Source organism: Pleurodeles waltl, chromosome 5, assembly GCF_031143425.1.
Source record: "Pleurodeles waltl isolate 20211129_DDA chromosome 5, aPleWal1.hap1.20221129, whole genome shotgun sequence".
Classification (NCBI taxonomy): Eukaryota; Metazoa; Chordata; class Amphibia; order Caudata; family Salamandridae; genus Pleurodeles; species Pleurodeles waltl.
In genome coordinates, this window is record NC_090444.1 from 1,716,227,322 (window position 1) to 1,716,248,062 (window position 20,741).

At 47.1% G+C, this 20,741-nt stretch overlaps 1 protein-coding gene across 5 annotated transcripts in view; it reads left to right on the plus strand.

The window, feature by feature from the left end:
• The window catches only part of LOC138296696 (adhesion G protein-coupled receptor F5-like), a 1,100,568-nt gene that overhangs the window by 484,133 nt on the left and 595,694 nt on the right, over nucleotides 1-20,741 (plus strand). For all 5 annotated transcript variants that reach the window (XM_069236068.1, XM_069236070.1, XM_069236069.1 and 2 more), the window contains one exon: nucleotides 16,994-17,191. In XM_069236068.1, coding sequence (XP_069092169.1) covers nucleotides 16,994-17,191 — 198 coding nt within the window. The remainder of the gene's footprint in view (nucleotides 1-16,993; nucleotides 17,192-20,741) is intronic.

A 20,741-nucleotide genomic window follows, 5' to 3' on the forward strand; every position in this document is an offset into this window, starting at 1 on the left:
ATGCATAGACTGGCGCTACCAGGTTTTGCGTTTTTCTTCTTCTTCTTGTGCAAAGGAATGTTTTCAATCAAGACGAGACAAAGAAGGAAATCTTCAACACTCTATTGATACTGCAGTTGAGAAGGAAAGTGATCTGCCATCACAGTATTCAGAATATACTGATGTTTCCAGTGAAAAGAAAGCAAGCTCATTACTACCTCACAGGCCGTACGATTGTCAGATCGACCTTGTACCTGGCGCCAATATACCAAATTGTAGAATCTATGCACTATCAGAGAAAGAAAATCAAGTCCTACGAGAATACCTTGATCAATGTTCGGCCATCACGATCTCCTGCGGCTTCTCCACTGTTTTTCGTACCTAAAGCTAATGGCGATTTGGGGCCTTGTATTGACTTTAGAGCGATAAATAGGAGCACAGTTAAAAATAAATATCCACTACCTCTCATACCAGTCTTGTTGGACCAGGTAAAATCTGCCGTTATTTATACCAAACTTGACTTACGAGGTGCTTATCACCTAGTTCGAATTCGAGAGGGAGATGAGTGGAAAACAGCTTTTATGACTCGCTACGGCCTCTTTGAGTATCTAGTGAAGCCGTTCGGTCTGTGTAATGCCCCAGCAGCCTTTCAATATTTCCTAAACGATGTTCTGATATCATATCTAGACATCTTTGTCATTGTTTATATTGATGATATATTGATTTATTCAAACTCTGAAGATATACATGAAGAACATGTGAAAAAAGTATTAAAAACTCTACAAAAACATAATTTGTTTTGTAAGCTAAGTAAATGCGAATTCCATACCAAAGAAGTTGAATTTCTAGGAGTCATTTTAACACCTGACGGCATGCAAATAACTGAAAGAAAAATTCAAGCTGTATCCGAATGGCCCACACCAAAATCAGTATGTGATATTCAATGTTTTTTGTGAATTTTTATCGATGCTTCATCCATCACTTCTCCCAAAAGGTGGCACCAATCACCAAATTGCTAAGGAAAAAGGTCATCTTCAACTGGTCCCAAGAGATAGAGAAAACATTTCAAGATTTAGAAAAGGCCCTTACTTCCGCTCCCATTCTAGCTCACCCTAATGTGGAGGAACCATTCATTGTGGAAGCCGATGCATCTGATGTTGCTGTTGGGGCCATCCTGTCTCAACGTCATCGAGAAACTGGACAATTACACCTAACAGCTTATGCGTCAAGAAAATTGAATGAAGCGGAACAGAATTACACCATAGCAGAAAAAGAATTACTAGCAATTCGTAATGCTTCTAAAGAATGGAGACATTGGCCCTCATTACAACCCTGGCGGTCGGTGTTAAAGCGGCGGTAATACCGCCAACAGGCCGGTGGAAAAAAAAATGGGATTACGACCACGGCGGAAACCGCCAACATAGACAGCCACTTTAACACTCCGGCCGCCACGGCGGTACAAACAAACACTGCAGCGGTAACCGCCAACAGACAGGCGGAAGACAATGTACCGCCCACCCTATCACAAGATGCCAATCCGCCACCTTTTCCGGGGCGGAACCAACGTGAACAAAAACATGGCGGAAACAGTACACAGAAGGGGAAATCACTCACCTCTCCACACCCCACGAGGAACCAGGACGCCATGGAGCCAGAACTTCAGATCCTGCCGGCGATGGTCTTCCTGCTCCTCTATCAGGAGCTCCAGAGACGGCGGCGACGACCACGGTGAGTACTGCACCTACAACACGGGGGGAGGGAAAAGAGAGTGACACACACACGCAACACGCAACACCATACACACAAATACATGCTGCAACATTACATATACACCCCGCCCCCTCCTTCAATAACGCAAGGACAAAAGGAAATTATTGAAACAATTGTAATCAATAAAAATCCAGTAGTCAAAACTCTAAATACACTATATATAATTATGTACACCAACTACACAAGTCCAGATAGTGCACCAATCTTTGTCCATGGACCACTGGGCCAAGAATAGATATCTGACTCCAAACGGAGCGAACACTGGAGGGGCATCAGATGGAAAATAAACAGGCACCTCAGGGGGAGTGGAGGGGGGCACCTCAGCCTGATGAACGCACGACACAACTGCTCCACGAGGGGGCTCCATGCCCATTGATGTATCCTGGGGAGTGCAAAGCCCCAGTCTCTCAACTCTTTTCAGTGGGTGGTTTGCCCACTGCTCTATCCTGGGGAGTTCAAAGCCACAGTCTCTCAAGTCTTTTCAGTGGGTGGTTTGCCCACTGCTTTATCCTGGGGAATGCAAAGCGACAGTCTCTCAAGTCTCTCCAGTGGGTGGTTTGCCCACTGCTTTTTCCTGGGGAGTGCAAAGCTACAGTCTCTCAAGTCTATTCAGTGGGTATTGTGCCCACTGCTTTATCCTGGGGAGTGCAAAGCCACAGTTTCACAAGTGGATGCCTTTCTCCACTGGTTCTGGATGGGGCTTTGTGCCTAGAGTGCTTCATCCTGCCAAGGACTGAGGTAGCGGATGTCTTTCTCCACTGGTTCTGGAGGCGGCTTTGTGCCCAGAGTGCTTCATCCTGCCAAGGACTGAGGTAGTGAATGCTTTTTTCCACTGGTTCTGGAGGGGGCTTTGTGCCCAGAGTGCTTCATCCTGCCAAGGACTGAGGTAGTGGATGCCTTTCTCCACTGGTTCTGGAGGGGGCTTTGTGCCCTGAGTGGTTCATCCTGCCAAGGACTGAGGTAGTGTATGTGATACTCTACTGGTTCTGGAGGGGGCTAGGTGCCCAGAGTGCTTCATCCTGCCAAGGACTGAGGTAGTGGATGTATCTCTCCACTGTTTCTGGAGGGGACTTGGTGCCCAGAGTGCTTCATCCTGCCAAGGACTGAGGTAGTGGATGTGATACTCCACTGGTTCTGGAGGGGGCTTTGTGCCCAGAGTGCTTCATCCTGCAAGGACTGAAGTAGTGGATGTGATACTCCACTGGTTCTGGAGGGGGCTTGGTGCCCATTGTGCTTCATCGGACGAATGACCACTGGGGATGGCAGCTATGTCTGCGGTGGTGCCACTGGCTCAGGATGTCGTGGGGCAGCTGGCAGTGCTTGTGGCGGTGTCATTCGCGGCAGTGCTGGCTGCGGGCTCTGTGGCGGCGGTGCTGGTGGTGGGCTCAATGACAGTGCTGCTGGCTGCGGGCTCTGTGGCAGCAGTGCTGGTGGCGGGCTCAATGACAGTGGTGCTGGCGGCAGGCTCTGTTGTGGCAGTGCTGGCTGCGGGCTCTGTGGCGGCGGTGCTGGTGGCGGGCTCAACGACAGTGATGCTGGCTGCGGGCTCTGTGGCGGTGCAGGTGGCGGTGCAGGTAGCGGTCTTCTCCACCGTACAGGTTGCCGTCGACGTGGACAGAAGGTGTGACACTGGTCCCTCAGTCGGTGCCATCATGCCCTCTCTCGACCTGCCCTTCAGTTTCTGGTCCTTCCCCACTCTGGATGGTGGCGCTGCTGTCTTGCTACTATCGCCTTTCGTTTTCCCTGAGCCCTTGGTGGCAGGTGTTTTCTGCTTCTCCCTCTGGATGTGGGCAACTTTTTTAGTTTTGCAGGTGGCGGAATGTCCTTGCCCTCGCTCCATGGCACACTGGCAGCCCTGATGGTTGGCGCACTCCAATAGCCTGCAGTTACTGGCACCACTGTGCCTGGGGATGTGGTGGCTGAGGTGCTGGGTTGGGACCTTAAAAGCCTGGCCCTAGTGGATGGACGGGGGGAGGTGTAGGGAAGAGGTCAATATTAGCCAGGAAATGTTTTTTAGACACACTGGGATGGGAAAATGGAGGGGGTTTGGGAGTGGAGGAAGAGGTAGTGGTTGTCGGAGGTGTACGTCTGCTGAATGTGGGTGAAGGTGCATGGGCTGGAGGCTGTTGTGAGGTGGATGGCTGTTGGGTGGGTGTGTGCCTGCGTTTGTGTAGTTTGGGAGGAGGGCTCACAGACACACTAGTAGAGAACACAGGGGATCTGTGAATGGTAGTGGGGTGGTGAGTGCACGTGAGCGGTGTGTGGTGATGGGCGTGCTGGTGATAGAGGTAGTGGCTGAAGATGTAGTGCATGCAGGTGTGAGTGGAGACGAGACTGGGAGGGAGGAGGGAGACGTGGAGGAGGGGGACACAGTGGAGGCAGTGGATGTTGATATGCCTGTATGGGGATGATGTTTGTGTGAGTGCCTGTGAGATGTGTGGTGCTTATGTTTACCTGAGCCACCCTTGTGTGTTGATGTGTGTGCATGCTGGTCTGATGGTGTGCTTGGGATAGGCTGAGGTACAGGGGATTGGGTTTGGGTGGAGGAAGTTGGAGGGGGAGGCTGGACACAGGGACAATGGCTGCCATCAGTGCTGAGGCCAGAGCTTGAAATGCTATCTGTTGGGCTGCCTGGCCAGAATGAATGCCCTCCAGGTATGCATTTGTTTGTTGCAAATGCCTCTCATTACCCTGGATGGCATTCACAATGGTAGACTGCCCAACAGTGAGAGATCTCAGGAGGTTAATAGCCTCCTCACTGAGGGCAGCAGGGCTGACTGGGGCAGGGCCTGAGGTGCCTGGGACGAAGGAGATGCCCACCCTCCTGGGTGAGCGGGCACGGGACACATGCTGAGGGGCTGCTGGGAGTGTGGTGCTGGTAGGCAGTGTGGCGGCTGTACCTGTTGATGTGGGGGCACAGAGGGGCGGGCCACTGCAAGGGAGCTCCCATCAGAGGAGGAGTCGCTGTCACCTCCTGTCCCCGCCGTGGAGCTCCCCTCCCCCTCTGTCCTACTGGTGGCTTCAGACTCCGTTGTTTTGCCCTCCAGGGCCAAGTGTGATGCAGCTCTCTCCTGCTGCGGTGCCACTGCTCCTCTGCCTGATGATGCTATTGCACACAAGAACAGGAAGACCACAAAAAGGGGGGGAGACAGAAGAAAGGCATGTTCAGTGCATGCAACACCACTACCGTTGGCGGACACTACAGACACAGCAGCCCTCTGCACTACGAAATGCACTTATAGTTCCTAGATTAATCACATGCCTATGGGGTACAAGACCCAAGCCCAATTGCTGCACACATGGAAGTCACAGGAGCCTGACTAGGTGTAGATGGCACTAACCACTAATAGGATTGGGTTGCCACTGAGCCTGCCTCACAAGGTACCTTGCCTACCAAGCTCGCCCTGGCCTAGGGGAACCCACTGCCCACCTCCCCTACCCAGACACCTTGTAATGCGCGCAGAGTCAGATGATTGTGACTGTACTCACCCCCTTGTGGCTGCTGTGATGCCTTCAAGCACCCATCCAACTCTGGATACGCCACCGCCAGGATTTGGAACATCAGGGGGGTCATGGTGTGATGGGCACCCCTCCCACATTGGGAGGCCATCCCCAGCTGGGTCTCCGCCATCTTCTTGGCCCAGCGGCCAATGTCCTCTTATCTTTTCTTATCTCATCTGTGGTGGACTCCCAGGGTCCGGACGTCCTTGGCGATGGCACGCCAAATATCCTTCTTCTGGTGGGCGCTAACCTAGAGGAATAGTACAGGGAAAAGGAAAATGTTTACCCGTCCGGACCGTCATACACATTGCCCACATTCCCACCCTTGCCCTGACACACATACACTCACCGTCCGCTCATGCAGGCCTCAGTCCCCCCCCCATGTATCTTCCATCCACACCATTCCAAACAGGCATTGCCCATGCAGCATGCACACAGTGTACTCACCTGTTTGTCTGGAGGACAGCGTGTACTGGGGGAGGACCCCATCCACTAACTTCTCCAACTCCTCCGAAGTGAAGGCAGGGGCCCTTTCCCCAGACACATGAGCCATTGTCGCTTCCAAACCCAGGTCACAGCATCACTTGCAGTGTAGGTCCTCTCCTGTCGAAGGTCAGGTATCAAGTGAGTGAACAGACAGAAAATGGCGGTCACGTCTGCGGCGGTCCGTACCGTCACCGCCAGCGTACATCGTCATTGGCTCCTGGGATCCATAGGGTCCAATGTTAACCAATGCAGGATTGCGCCGCGGTCTTCGACCGCCTACCGCGACGGTGTTGAACACCAGCGCAGTTACCTCATATCCCCTTGACCCACCTTACAGGTCAGGCAGCCACCATTTCAGGGGGCCACATGGCATTAATAACAACTGTGTCACACCTATCTAGGCCTTGCATACACACAGTAACATGCACATTGAGGATTAATAAATGTGTGCAAATGACATTTTGTAATACCTCAGTGTTGGCTGACTCTCTGCTCGCTGTTCTCATCCATAGGGCCCGTCCGCTGGAGCAGGTGATGAGATGGCGGCATCCTCCGGTGTACAGAGCTCTGGTGGACCTGTCGACAATGGAAGAGAGACACCTAATAGTCACCTACAGACTTCATCGTGCAACAATTCATGAACTGTGTGCCCAATTGGAGCCAGACCTGATGTCAGCTATCTGCCATCCCACAGGGATCCCCCCTCTAGTGCAGGTCCTGTCAGTACTCCATTTCCTGGCAAGTGGGTCTTTTCAAACAACAGTGGCCATTGCATCAGGGATGTCCCAGCCAATGTTCTCAAACGTGTGGTCCAGAGTGTTGTCTTCCCTGCTGAAACACATGCGCAACTAAATCGTTTTCCCTCAGGTGGAGGATTTGCCTACAGTGAAAGGTAACTTCTATGACCTGGGACGTATCCCCAACATCATAAGCGCCATTGATGGAACACATGTGGCCTTAGTACCCCCACACAGGAGTGAACAGGTGTACAGAAACCGGAAGAGTTACCATTCAATGAATGTGCAGATGGTATATTTGGCTGACCAGTACATCTCCCATGTGAATGCCAAGTTTCCTGGCTCAGTGCATGACGCTTACATTCTGAGGAATAGCAGCATCCCTTATGTGATGGGGAAACTCCAGAGGCATTGTGTGTGGCTAATAGGTGAGGACAAGGACCCTATACCCTGTGAATAGTTGTCTGGGTCTGGGGTTGTCCCTACGGGTTAGTATGTGTCTAACAGTTGTCCCTCAATTTTTTCAGGTGACTCCGGTTACTCAAACCTGTCATGGCTACTAACCCCAGTAAGAAATCCCAGGACAAGGGCAGAGAAACGCTACAATGAGGCACAAGGGCGAACTAGGAGGATTATAGAAAGAACTTTCGGCCTCCTGAAGGCCAGGTTCCGGTGCCTCCATATGACAGGTGGTTCTCTGTACTACTCACCAAAGAAGGTGTGCCAGATCATCGTGGCCTGCTGTATGCTACACAACCTGGCTTTGCGACGACTGGTGCCTTTTCTGCAGGAGGATGGTCCAGCTGGTGGTCCTGTGGCAGCTGTGGAGCCTGTGGACAGTGAAGAAGAGGAGGCAGAAAAAGAGGATATCGACAACAGAAACAACATTATCCAGCAATACTTCCAGTGAGACACAGGTAAGAAGATATCACTGCCTCCCACATCTCATACTATTGTTTGACCTATCATGCGTCTGTCATTTTCACCCAGTGTATGGACCCTGACTTGTCACTTTGCCTTTTCATTTAACAGATTTGGGTCCCACTCTGTGACCTCTGCTATATTTCCTCATGGACTAGAGCTGTGTTACATCAGTATGTTGACATTTAAATTGACATTGCTATATTCCATAGTAATTGCAATTACACATTTGTGAAAGCACAGACTGACTCCAGATTGTTTTGTGATTGATGTGTGTTTATTTTTGTGCAAATAAGTGGAGGGGGGTGTAAAATGGTGAGGGTTGATGGCAGAGTCCAGTCTATTTGTTTCACAGGTGCATTGTCCAAAGGGGCATAGGAAGTGGAGCAAGGGCAGTTGAAGGATGGACAGGGTGACAAGGTGGGACAGAAGGATGACATTCAGGGGGGTCTCATTTCCTGGCAGGGGTCTTGGCAATGTTCTCTGACTTGTTCCTGGATCTCAGGGATTGTTTGCGGGGTGGCTCTCCATCTGCAGGGGGTGGGGTGCTGGTGTCGAGGTCCTGTGGCGTTGCCTCCTGTCCACTAGCGCCGGCAGAGGTGGTGGGCTGTTCATCATCCAGACTAGTGTCAGGGGCCCCTTGTTGTGCCACAGTGTCCCTCCTGGTGTTGACAAGGTCCTGCAGCACCCCTACAATGGTGACCAAGGTGGTGTTGATGGACTTGAGTTCCTCCCTGATCCCCAGATAGTGTTCCTCCTGCAGCCGCTGGGTCTCCTGAAAGTTGGCCAGTACCGTTGCCATAGTCTCCTGGGAATGATGGTACGCTTCCATGATGTTGGAGAGGGTCTCGTGGAGAGTGGGCTCCCTGGGCCTGTCCTCCCCCTGTTGCACAGCAGTCCTCCCAGTTCCCCTGTTTTCCTGTTCCTCTGTCCCCTGAACTGTGTGCCCAATGCCCCCAGGTCCCTGATTTTCTTGGGGTGGTGGGTTTGCATTGGTTCCCTGTAGTGGTGGACACACTGATGCTTGACGTGTCCTGGGGACAGAGGGATGGGCCTGCTGGGTGGGTGCTGTGCTGGTGATCCTGAGGGGGGAGGCTCTGTGGTGGCTTGTGACAGTGTCAGGGAAACCAACTGTCCCGAGGTCCCAGATGGGCCGGGTTGGTCATCTTGATCCAGTTGTGCAGAGCTGCTGTCATCACTGTGGGCCTCTTCTGTGGGGGGATTGGACATGTCTGGAACCTCCTGTCCAGTGACGTTGGGTAGGGGTCCTGCAGGGGTATAAAGGCATGATTATTGCATCTGTGTGTGCCATTGTGTGCAATGGGTGAGTGACCCTGTACTCCAGTGCTTGCATTCTTGTCTAGGTCCTTGTGTGATATTTGCTTTGGGGTCTGTGTGGGTATCTGTTGTGGACATGCTTTGGTGATGGGTGTCCATGCTTTGGTGATGCATGCTGGGCTTGGTGTTTTGATGGGTGGGTTGTGATAGTGGGACATATGTGAGGTGTTGGAGTGATGGGGTGAGGTTGATGGCATGCAGGTAGGGTGGGGGATATAATAGTTAAGAGATGACTTACCAGAGTCCATTCCTCCTACTACTCCTGCAAGGCCCTCAGGATGCAGTATTGCCAAGACTTGCTCCTCCCATGTTGTTAGTTGTGGGGAAGGAGGTGGGGGTCCACCGCCAGTCCTCTGTACTGCAAGCTGGTGTCTGGAGACCACAGAACACACCTTCCCCCGTAGGTCGTTCCACCTCTTCCTGATGTCATCCTGTGTTCTGGGGTGCTGTCCCACTGCATTGACCCTGTGACGATTCTGCACCATAGCTCCATCTTCCTAGCAATGGAGGTGTGCTGCACCTGTGATCTGAATAGCTGCGGCTCTCCCCGGATGATTTCCTCCACCATGACCCTGACCTCCTCCTCAGAGAACTTGGGGTGTCGTTGAGGTGCCATGATGTGGTGTGGGTGATGTGTGAGGTGGTATTGGTTGTGATGTGTGAGGGGATGTGTTTGTGTGTGTTGTCTGAGGTGCGTGGATGTTGTGTGAGTGATTATGTTGTGTGCCTGTGGATGCTAGTGTTGTTTCTGGTGGTGTCTCTCTCTGGCCTTCTATCGCAATTCTGGTCGTAACAGTTTGTGGGTGATGTGGGTGTTTGTTTTATATTGGATTGGGTGTGTGGGAGAGGTGTGTGTATGTGTATCAGGTGTGTGTGTTTCGATTTGTCCAATGTGGTTGTGTTTTGTAAATGTGTGTGTATTTTGAGGGCGGCGGTGTGTACCGCCAATGGAATACCGCAGTTGAAAGACCGCCACGTGGATTCGTGGGTCGTGATAATGTGGGTGTATTCCTGTTGACGTGACGGTGTCGGTTTTGTTATTGCCAGTTTATCACTGACCTTTGGTGTGGCGGACTTGTGTGGGTGTCTGGATTTTGGCGGATTTCGAACTGTAGCGGAATTTCGCTTCCGCAGCGGTGTGTTGACTGTCTTCTGCACAGCAGTAAGCGGCATTTACCACCAAGGTTGCAATGAGAGCCATTATCTCTTGGGAGAGAAACACACCATAACTGTATATTCTGATCATAGAAATTTACAATTTATGAGTTCTGCCAGACTACTAACTCCTAGACAACTAAGATGGATGCTATTCTTTGCAGAATTTGATTTCATAGGGACTTTTAGACCAGGAGTAGATAATCGTAAGGCTGATGCATTATCTAGACAAGATTCTTCAATCACACATACTGAACAAAATCCCATGCCTATTATAACACCTTCAAAAGGGTTGTGTTTAGTAGCTGCCGAGAAATTTTTTGATCTCATTTGTAATCATTTTCATATCACTAAGTGGCAAGAGTGGTTACAACAAGACACCAAGAGGTCTATTCAACAAGGCTTACCTCTACATGAATCTCGAGTATTCCTGCCTACTGAGGAGTTAAGAGAGACAGCTTTTCATTGGTTACACAGTCATCCTCTGGCAGGTCACCCAGGTCCTCAAAAAACAATAGAATTAATGAAAAGGTATTTTTGGTGGCCTACATTCGTTCACGACCTTAAGCAAATGCTACAATCATGTGAAGTATGTGCAAGATGCAAAAGCGACATAGCAAGCCCAAGGGTCTACTGATACCTCTACCCATTCCCAATCATCCATGGGAACCTATCTCTATGGATTTTATTACTGGTATTCCTCAAATAAAACAATTTACAACCATTCTAGTGGTAGTAGACAGCCTTACCAAGTATGCTCACTTCATTGCCTGTAAAGGGCTCCCAACATCCGACACCTTAGTGACTATCATCTTAGAAAATATAGTTTGTCTTCACGGACTTCCAAGAGTTATCCTCTCTGATAGAGGAACACAATTTTCGCCACGTTTTTGGCAACAATGGTGCAAGGCTTTATGAATTGATTCGACTTTATCTACTGGTTCTCATCCACAAACGGATGGTCAAACAGAGAGACTAAACCAAACTCAGAAACAATATTTACGATGTTACGCAACAAAGTCTCCTAAAACCTGGCCGGATCTTTTGTGACTTGCAGAACTGGCTTATAATAACTCTCACCACTCTTCAATAAACTCAACTCCTTTCTATGGTTTATATGGGCATCATCTGCACATTTTGCCAGTTACGTTACCTGCCTCTACTTAAACCACTCCAGGAGTCATGGACATGCTAACACACATGAAAAAGATACATTCACAATTGCAAACAAATCTTCATCAAGCAAAGAAAAAATATAAAATGCAATATGACACAAAACACCAGCCTGGTCCTCAATATACAAACAAAGATAGAGTTCGGTTATCCACGAAAAACTTTGTATTGAAAAATAAAAATATGTTTCATCCAAAATTCATAGGGCCCTATGAAGTACTACGACAAGTTAACCCAGTGACATATAAGTTAAAATTACCATCGTCTTTGAAAATTCAGCCGGTGTTTCACACTTCGCTTCTTAAACCTGCTCTGCCCTCAAGCGTCACACAACCTGCTCCTCTATTAGTTCAAGGTCATTGGGAGTATGAGGTGTGATCTATTTTAGACTCTAAATAAAGGGGGTCTTCCCTTTGGTACTTGGTGTCCTGCAAAGGATACACACCAGAAAATGACACTTGGGAACCTGCAAGACATGTTCATGCACCACGTTTGGTGCAAAGATTTCACCTCCTCCACCCTGATAAACCGGGCCCTGGACCGCGCTTGGGAGAGGGGTGTAATGTCAGGAATAAGGCCATGCGCTGTCCAGGTCCCGCCCGAAACTCCGCTGTGCCGCTCTGTCATCCCCTCTTGTTCCAAAGGTGGCCATCAGTGTTGTCTGCCCTGTGGCAAAGCTCATAGAGCTGCAGGTTCAGGACATTGCTGGACAAGATGCACTTATCAGTGCTATTCCATGAAGGGACTACAATTCCCATGTTTTTAGAGGCAGCAGCCATCTTGCGGTGTGGCAGGCCTATAAAACACAGTCACACCCAAGCACGTTGCTCACCATTTTGAAGAATTCGATGCAGTCAGACCTCGTGGAGGTTTCTCTGAAGAAGAGCAGAGTTCCTGCATGGCAGAGTGACATCCAACCGAAGTATCTTTGTTTCCATGGTGAATTCAAAAATGAGTAGGTCATACTCGTAGCGGTAAGGCCTTGATGAATCCAATTTTGGAGGAAGTCATTACTTCCAGAAGAAAAGCGCCCTTTAGCACAATGAGCAAAAGGTTTTCAGTTTCCAGAGTACAGCGGTGTCGGCGCGACTATCAAAGGCGTTTTAGAGCACAGGTGTAAAGTGCTCTTGGCACGGCAATTTAAACGCTTCAGTCCACAGGTGTAAAGCGCTCTTGGCACGGCAATTCAAGCACTTCAGTCCACAGATGTAAAGCGCTCTTGGCACGGCAATTCAAGCGCTTCAGTCCACAGGTGTAAAGCTCTCTTTGAACAGCAATTCAAGCGCTTCAGTCCATAGATGTAAAGCGCTCTTGGCACGGCAATCAAATCGCTTCAATCCACAGGAGTAAAAGGCTCTTGGCACAACAATCAAAGTGATTCAGGCCACATGAGCGTAGCGCTTCAGGCAAGACAAGTAAAAGCTCTTCCTGAGTAAAAACTTTTCGGCCTTTATAGTTGTGAATGTGAAAGTATTTTTGGAGATAAGCAAATCATAGTTTTCATTGTTTTTTGGAAAGCACAATATGTGAAAAGCATATTTAAATCTTTGAGATTTTCTAGGTCATGATCAAAGGTTTATGTTATGAATGCATAGATGTTACAAGATTGATATTCTGAGTATAATCACAGTCCAAAGCTCTTGCCACCTCTTGGTTCTGAGACCATAGTTTATTCTTGTTCCATGTTTCAAAGAAGGGGCATTGACCTCATTTCAAAAGGGGTCTCCATCTGATATCACGGAGACGCTTTTAGTCAAGAGTCTATTGATGAGTTACATTTCTATGAATGAGTAAGTGCATATTTGTTCTAACCTTTTCTTTTCAGATCTCTCTCCCTGCTGTTCCCTACCCTAATTCCCTTTTTTGATGATTGGCTTCATCATAAGTCTGTGCTATAATAGCTTTCTGAGTTGGTGACGCCGGAAGGTGGGCCTTTTATTCAGCAACGTGCAGATCCCGAGGAAAGGACACTGTGACAGCTTTGATGTCTTCCTGAAGCTGTTCGAATTTCTTGCAGAATTTTTTCCCTGTTTGACCAGGTGTATTTCACCATGATCTCCAGAATTGTCTTGGAGTTTTTATTTGGATTCTCCGACCACTCATCCATCATTCTAGGGTCTGGCGATTTGTAAGAGGGCATTGTGTATATATGCAGTCCCCTAGGGATAATGTTAGTATTGAGGTAGTTTTTCAGAGAGGGTACCTCTCACCACTTGGATAACTATGTCTTGGACAATTTTTCCAGTTTTCTTAGTTTGTCTTTTAGCCCCTGTCCTTCGTCTGGTGTGCTCGATTGTCACCAATCACATTCTTAGAAAACAACTTAGCCTCTTGTGCTCTTCTTGCATTTCTCCCTGCTGCCCCTGCTGCCATGTTCCTAAAACAGTGTGGTTTGGGAAGTACTCAACGTCATTCTGACCTTTCTCCCCCTTCAGATAAATCTAGATTCCCCACCTTTGTAGTTTGGAAGGTAACCATAATAGTATCCGACTCGCAGAGAAAACAGCCTTACATTACAGACTTAAAAATGGTGATTCCAAATGCTCCAGGAATGCAAAACGCAGATGTGTCAATGGAGTGTCTGTATAACTATTACAAACTTCTTTCTTGTAGTTAGTGGATGATTGTGAGCAAATAAGAATGGTTAAATGTAGTTAATAAATTCAGTCTTACTACCCCAGAGACATAACTGAGCATGGACGGGGAACCAAGATTCCCAGAGGGAATGGGATTCCCCCAGCTGCATGGAGATTCCCCCTCCCATCTACTCCTCACCTCTGAGACAGGGCCTTGGTGTAGATCTCCTTCAGTTCCTCTTCAGCTAGAGCACTGCCAGCCAGAATATGCACTGAGTTGCAGCTGATATGCCGCCATAGGGACTACTGCTGATCCTATGAACGTAGGCAAAATAGGCAGTTTACTGGAATCCTGCACCCCCAAAAGATGTTAAACTGGATCAATAAATGCTGAGGATGTAATGCACATAAATGGCAACTTAGGAGATTCTGTGTGTGAGTGGGAGGGTACCATCTCTGTAGGGTAGTAACTACTACAAGGGTGCCTTAGATCCATAGCATCATGCTGGCATATGAGTCTTTTCACATTGCTGGTCTCCTTGTATGAGGGCACGTGGTGTACAAGACATCCATGTTCACTGCAAAGATTCCTGCGCTGCAACCATGGAGCTTAAAATGAAAGTGATTGCAGCGGGTGCACGCTGAATATGCAGTTCCCGGGCCTAGCAATAATGTGGTTGCTCCTCAGTCATGTAGGGAGCAAGACGGGCCAGTAGACAGCAAACTGTGTACAGCAAGTCTTCTAATTGATGCGATAAGTGGCCAATGTTGTCTTGATGAGTTGGATACCCATCAATGATGTCATCAGTGAGGTCACTGATCATGTCAGTGATATAATATGTGAGGTCATAATGAGTGCATTTGGGGGCACACAAGTTATAGTTAGCTCAGGTCACTATAGCTGCTGAATTTCTATGGTTCTGTGTGTGTAAATTCTGAGCCTAAATATAACGTCCCTGTAACCTTTAATTTTTTCAGTGAATTTCCAAGGATTTTTTAATTATATTTCCTAACTTTTGGCTAGTTCAGTAAATTTCTAGTTTTTTTTTTTTAACATTAAGTAAGATGCCCATCGCAGAGAATTTGAGGGTAGTGTGCACTTCCATTTCACACCATTCAGCCTGTGTCTTCCGGAAGGTACCAAAAGCAGTGCACAGATCAAAGTGACAAAGAGCACTGCCACCTGCCTTATGAAGACATTGTGCAGGATACCTGGTCTTGTCCCTCATAGACACAATATTCATGATCCCACACAAAAGGATGCAAGCTATGTTAGATCACCTGGCTGAAAGGTATGCCTTTCATACCACTGAGATACAGAACATATGGCTCCAGGTCAAAGGTTACAGGCCTTGCTTGTAACATGTGTACTGCTTACACAGTTCAACTTCCGGCAGGCTCTGTATAGTGTAAGCACAGGTTATACACAGAAAGCACTGGCACACTTTGCCTATCTTGCCTTCCTGCTAGCTAAGCCTCTTCACATCATACACGCAGGGCCCAACAACCCCTGGCACTTTCCCAATGGCACAAGGAGCTTCTCCGCTGGGGAGAGGCAGACAGCACTGCATTACATTGGGAGGAAACCCAACATCTCTGACAGCACCCTATAGGATTTAAGGAGCTGGTCAGGGATGATCCCCTGTCTTCCCCTAGCCTCCCTGAGATACCATTTAGGTGTGATTAATCCAGTTCCCCACTCTTATCACCTCTGCGAATTCCCCTGCGCTGACTTGGTGTTCCCTCCCCCTTCCAGGGCACAGAGAGGCAGTGACCAGGCCTTTCTCATTTATCCCCTGTATTACCTAATGTTCAGTCTACTAAATTCTGACGCTTGTATGGATGACCGTCTTGGGACATTTTATTCAAGCAAAGCCATTGTGTACTCTGAAATGTACGACTTTTTAGGAAGATTTTTCGTTACTCGAACTTATTGTCATGCATGTGCATCTCTCTGCTGTTCCCTTCTCTTTTTACTCCTATTGTAACATGGCTATTGGTTATTTTTACTTTTTCTTACACTTGGCATGTTGTAACCAGTACATTCACAGGAAAAAGAAACACCTCAATAAAAATTGTTCCAAAAACAGAAAAGAGGGAGTGTGAAAGGAAGACAATTCAGGGCCAGTGAAATTGATAGATCGCCCAATTGGCATGCAGACAAAGAGAGCAGGCCTGGACAGATATTCTGGAGAGAGATTTGTTATGTTCTTTCTATCAGTGTATGCCATTCAAAGTAGGTTACAGGTTACATAAACAATGTCAGGGAAGGGCCTGCAATGGGATTTGTCAGTGCTGCACCTAGGTCTAGCAGGTATGTGTCCAGTGCAGCTCAGCAGAGGCTGGAAGTGTCAGAGGGAATTTAAAACTGAATAGTTCCTGATAGTAGACAAGGATCGAAGAGAGTTGATTCTATGTGGTGGGGTTGGATGGAAATGTCTTCATAGGCTGGCCCAGGCTAGACAGTTATCATTCCTGATAAATCACATGGGTTATTACCATCTGCAGCCCTGCTAGTTGTAGGTGTGGGGTTTCAGGGAAGTGACACGTGACTGGCAAAATTTCACAGGTACCACAGAAGACAAGAAAAGTCAAGTGGTAAGACTGGTGTTTTTTTTCAGAGGTGTTTGCTCTATATGAGTGTAAGCACGTCATTGTCATGAGTCTATGGTGAAAACATCTGGAACAGTGTCCATTTGGCAAGCTGCTCATCATTGGCACACTCAGACCAATTTTTTCAGTTGAGGGTGCTTGTGTCACGGACTTCCTGAGAAGTACTCTACATGATTCTGTCTGTGGCTCACCAACAAAGTGCTAGCCTGGGTGATAAAGGTCCAACAAAGTGATACTTCTTTTACAATGGAAAGCCAAGCCCTGCAACAGCTTATGGTTTGCAACATCTGATTATTAGTCTTGGGTACAAAAACATTTTTATCCACACCATAGTGGTAGAATGTCTACTTGCTCCGCCTCCCAATGGTAGGCAGTTCCAAACGTCCCCGGCTCCCTCAGAAAGGAGCAAATCAGCAACCAACATCCTGAGCCACAGTGATGTCACTGCACATACCTTTCACCACTAGGGGTCTCCTGATCCCATCCCCCACCTTCTCCAGGTTCAAAGAAATCCCTGCTGAGCCAGTATGCGCCTTAGCTGAAGATGGAGTTGATGGTGATTGGCAGGAGAGATACAGAAACATAGGCATTCAAGCAGTAAAGTTTTCCTAGCAATCAAGTATAAAACATATAAATGATGAATGGTGAAGTGTATTGACTGAGGTAATGGTTATGTAAAGTCACACAAATTAACACGTTATTTGTGGCAGTTTTGTTTTTTAATTACTTTCAATTCGTCCACAGGAAGCTACGCTTGCTCACTGGATGATGACCTTTATTTATACATACAGAGTAAAGAACTTGTTGTTCAGCAACTTACAGTGGAGGTTAATGCTAACATCGAGTGTGACGATCGCACGGTAGATATATTCAAATGCTGCGCTAACGGCACCATTGAAAACCTTACAGCAACATGCAGCGGGGGAGCCCAAGGCATTTCTGGTAAGTAGTGTTTAAATGCTCTTATGTATACCTGAATCCCAGTGACAGGAATTATATTGTACTTCCAAACTAAGAGACTGACTCACAAATATTTTTGAAAGTCAGAAATCTCATATTTTAACCCATGATCGGGGAAATTCAAAAACATCATCACATATTTCAATAGGATTAAAGTGAATCCAGATGTCTGCTTGTACCATGCACTCACTCCTTCGTGTTGTCCATAATGCAAATATTCTGTGGTTGTAGTAACTTTTCTTATTGTTTTTCTCTAGCTGGAAACTTGTTTTCCGCACCATATATAGATACTGGAAGTGTATATACCAATCAACTCCTTGGAAAGACCCTTCTTCCTGTCTTTAGAGGAGTAGGTTTAAGGGTGTGTCCAGAGTGGCCACTTAAACAGGGCTGAAAAATGATTGTGTACACCCACAAATCTTACCTTTGTCGGTGTTCCCAGCCCTGACACTCGCCCAAATTCACCATTTATTAGATGTGCTCAAAATACCTCTTTAAAATGTAAGTTGTTTTTGGACTGTGATTTCTTTCATTTTTCAATAACAATGCAATGGCAGAACTTTTACCAAGTTGTTAGCTGTCTTCAACCTTCGTACATTTGCTTTATTCTCTACATCTAACAATGCCATGACCTCTCTCTCACCAGTATTAGACCCCGGCGTGAAAATGTACAAACATTTATATTTTAAAAAATATACATTATAATTAAGCGGCTCAAACATGGGCCAAACGCAAGAACAAAAAAAAAGAAAGGATCACCACATACAAATCGGACATCAAGAAATCTTGGATGTCAAAGATAGATTCTTTCTATCCAATTCTTGGATGCCAAATATGGATTCAATTCTTCTAAATCCTTAGATTTCCTTAATTAAACAAGAAGTTAAAAACACAAAAAAAGTTTGGAAACACGTGCGATTTAGCACCCATTGTTATGTACCACGAATTACATATTGTTAGAAATTGGGTTATTGGTTGACTGAGGTCTGAGCCCTGGTCTAGCAGCAACCATAATCCTAGTTAGGGTAAGAGGTAGGCAAACCCTAAATTAACTTGTGCTCACCCTCTGGTACCTCGGCAAAGAGCAGTCAGGCTTAACTTAGAGGAAATATTTTAAGTATTTGTGCAACACGTCAAACTGGGAATCAGTGAAAACACCGTGGAGAAGTCATCCACCAGATTTAAAAAATGGAACGGACTTTAATAAATAACAAGACCAAAACAACAGTAAACCCAATCAGTAGAACCGGGGGTATTGCTTTTTAAAGCTGATAGTGAAAAATAGTGTCAAAAAGAAAAAAGAGCTATTGGGGATATCTGGTGGCGCCAGACAGGGATAAAGTCACATGTTCAGGACAGCTACAGGGACCCAGTTAGGCCCACTGAACAAAGTACCTTAATTCCAGGTTACAGAGTGTTGGTGGATCAGGGTCAAAAATGCATAGCGGAACTGAGACAGAGCATCAGTTCCGAGATGTGGAGAGGCTGTGGTGAGAGGTCCTGATGCATCGACATTGAGGATTCTTTTGATGGGGCTTGTAATGCGAACTCCACTGATGAAGATGCAAGGCACAGCCAAAGTGCTGTGTTAGTTCCAATGAGCAGTGAAGCTGCAATGCAGAGTTTCGAGGGATGCGAGGAGCTTAAGCCAGGAAAAGGCTGAAGTTCCCAAGCTGAAAGGTCGGTCCCACATTGTGGGTTGCAATGGAGATGCGAGTCTTTTGTAACTCGTCCAATTCACTCAGCAGAGGCGATGCATCCGTTCTGCACAGGGATGCACCACTCAGCAGAGGATGTGCGTTGGTTCTGCTTGGGGATGAGTCGCTTAGAAGAGAAGATGTGTCAGATCCACTGGCAAGAACCTTAGGCCCACTTCTAAGTGCCCAAAGCTGGGGTTGCTCCGATTGGCCAACTAGCCTTGGAGTCACTCTGGCATCCAGGATCCAGTGATACAGGTCCAGTCTTTCTCACTCAGGCAGGAGGGCAGCAGGCCCACAGGTCAGCACCGCAAAGCTGGAGTCCTGCAGAGTAGCACTCAGGCAGAGCATCAGTCATTCCACAGCACAGCAGTCGGTCTTCATGGAATAGTGACCACAGGTCTGAAGTGTACGGTCTTGGTGATGTCTGAGGTCCAGTACTTATACCCGGTGGTGCCTTTGAAGAGTGGGAGAGTTCTTAGACATGCCTTTAAAGTGCATAGTGGTCCTCCCTTCCTGCGCTGACTCCAGACTCAGTTACAGGGGTCATTGTGCCCTTTGTGTGTGGACAAGATACAGCCTATTTAGGTGTGAGACTGTGCCCAGCTCCTCCATCCCACCCTGCCAGAGATGGCCCATTGAAACACACCTAAGCTCCCATTGTGTGTGGTTATCATGGAGCAATACACAAAGTTCAACTGCTAGCTACACCCAGCCATGTGATCAGATACAGGCTACAGCCACCAAAAGGCTAAAGAAAGAAAATGCAAACTTTCTAAAATTGCCATTTTCATAATTGCAATTTGAAATCCGACTTTTCGATAAGTTTGGCTTTTAAATTATGATTTCATAGACACCAGACTTGAAGGGTTTATTTCTTCCGACTTTGAAAATAGGCTCATAAAAAGTAATAGCGTAATCCCAATGTCATTCTATGGGAGAGCTAGGCCTTGCAGTCGTGAAAAAAAACTTTGAGAGTTTTTCAATACCAGGACATCTAAAACTTAAAAGTGCATGTCTTGTCTTTTAAATACCTTAGATCCTGCCCTCTGTGTTGTCCAGGGCCTAGTTTAGGGGTTATTTATATGTATAAAAAAGGAAGGTTTGGGCCTGGCAATAGTTTAATTTTGCCAGGTCACAATGGCAGTGTAAACTGCACAGACAGAGTCTGCAATGGCAGGCCTAAGCCATGGTCAAAGGGCTACTTAATTGGGTGGCACAAGGAGTGCTGCAGGCCCACTAGTAGCATTCAATATACAGGCCCTGGGCACAGGCCGTGCACTTTACTAGGGACATATGAGTACATTAAAAATGGAAATTCTGTATAAGCCAATATCACCATGTTTATGGGAGAGATCCCAAGAATGTTGGCATTGTTTTTGCAGTGGTAAAGTCCTACTACCAGCAAAAATGAGTTTACAAAATTGGAGAAGAAAGGCAAGAGCTGGGGGAAGACCAATCTAAGGCTGTCAAGTCTAACATATACACATTCAACTATTCTAAAGTACCATGGATTAGACAGAAAGCAAACAAAAAAGATTTTTCATCTAACCTGAAATTGTTTAATAACAAAGCACTCTGTTTGCAAACACATCGGGTAAAAAGAATATCTATTTGATGTAGACTTTACCTTCAGACTTTGAGGTTCCTAGAGAAGCTGTTTTAAAATATTAGGTGAAGCTGGGAGGCCGTGTCCAGTCTGGTAATGTGAAAGCCAAAAGTTTACAAGTCTAAGGCTTGGTCAGTACAGTCATAAAATTATTTGGGAGGAACAATGGTTGTTCTCTTAATTTAGGCTGGTAAACCCTTCCTGAATGAACGCGTCCAGTACCTGT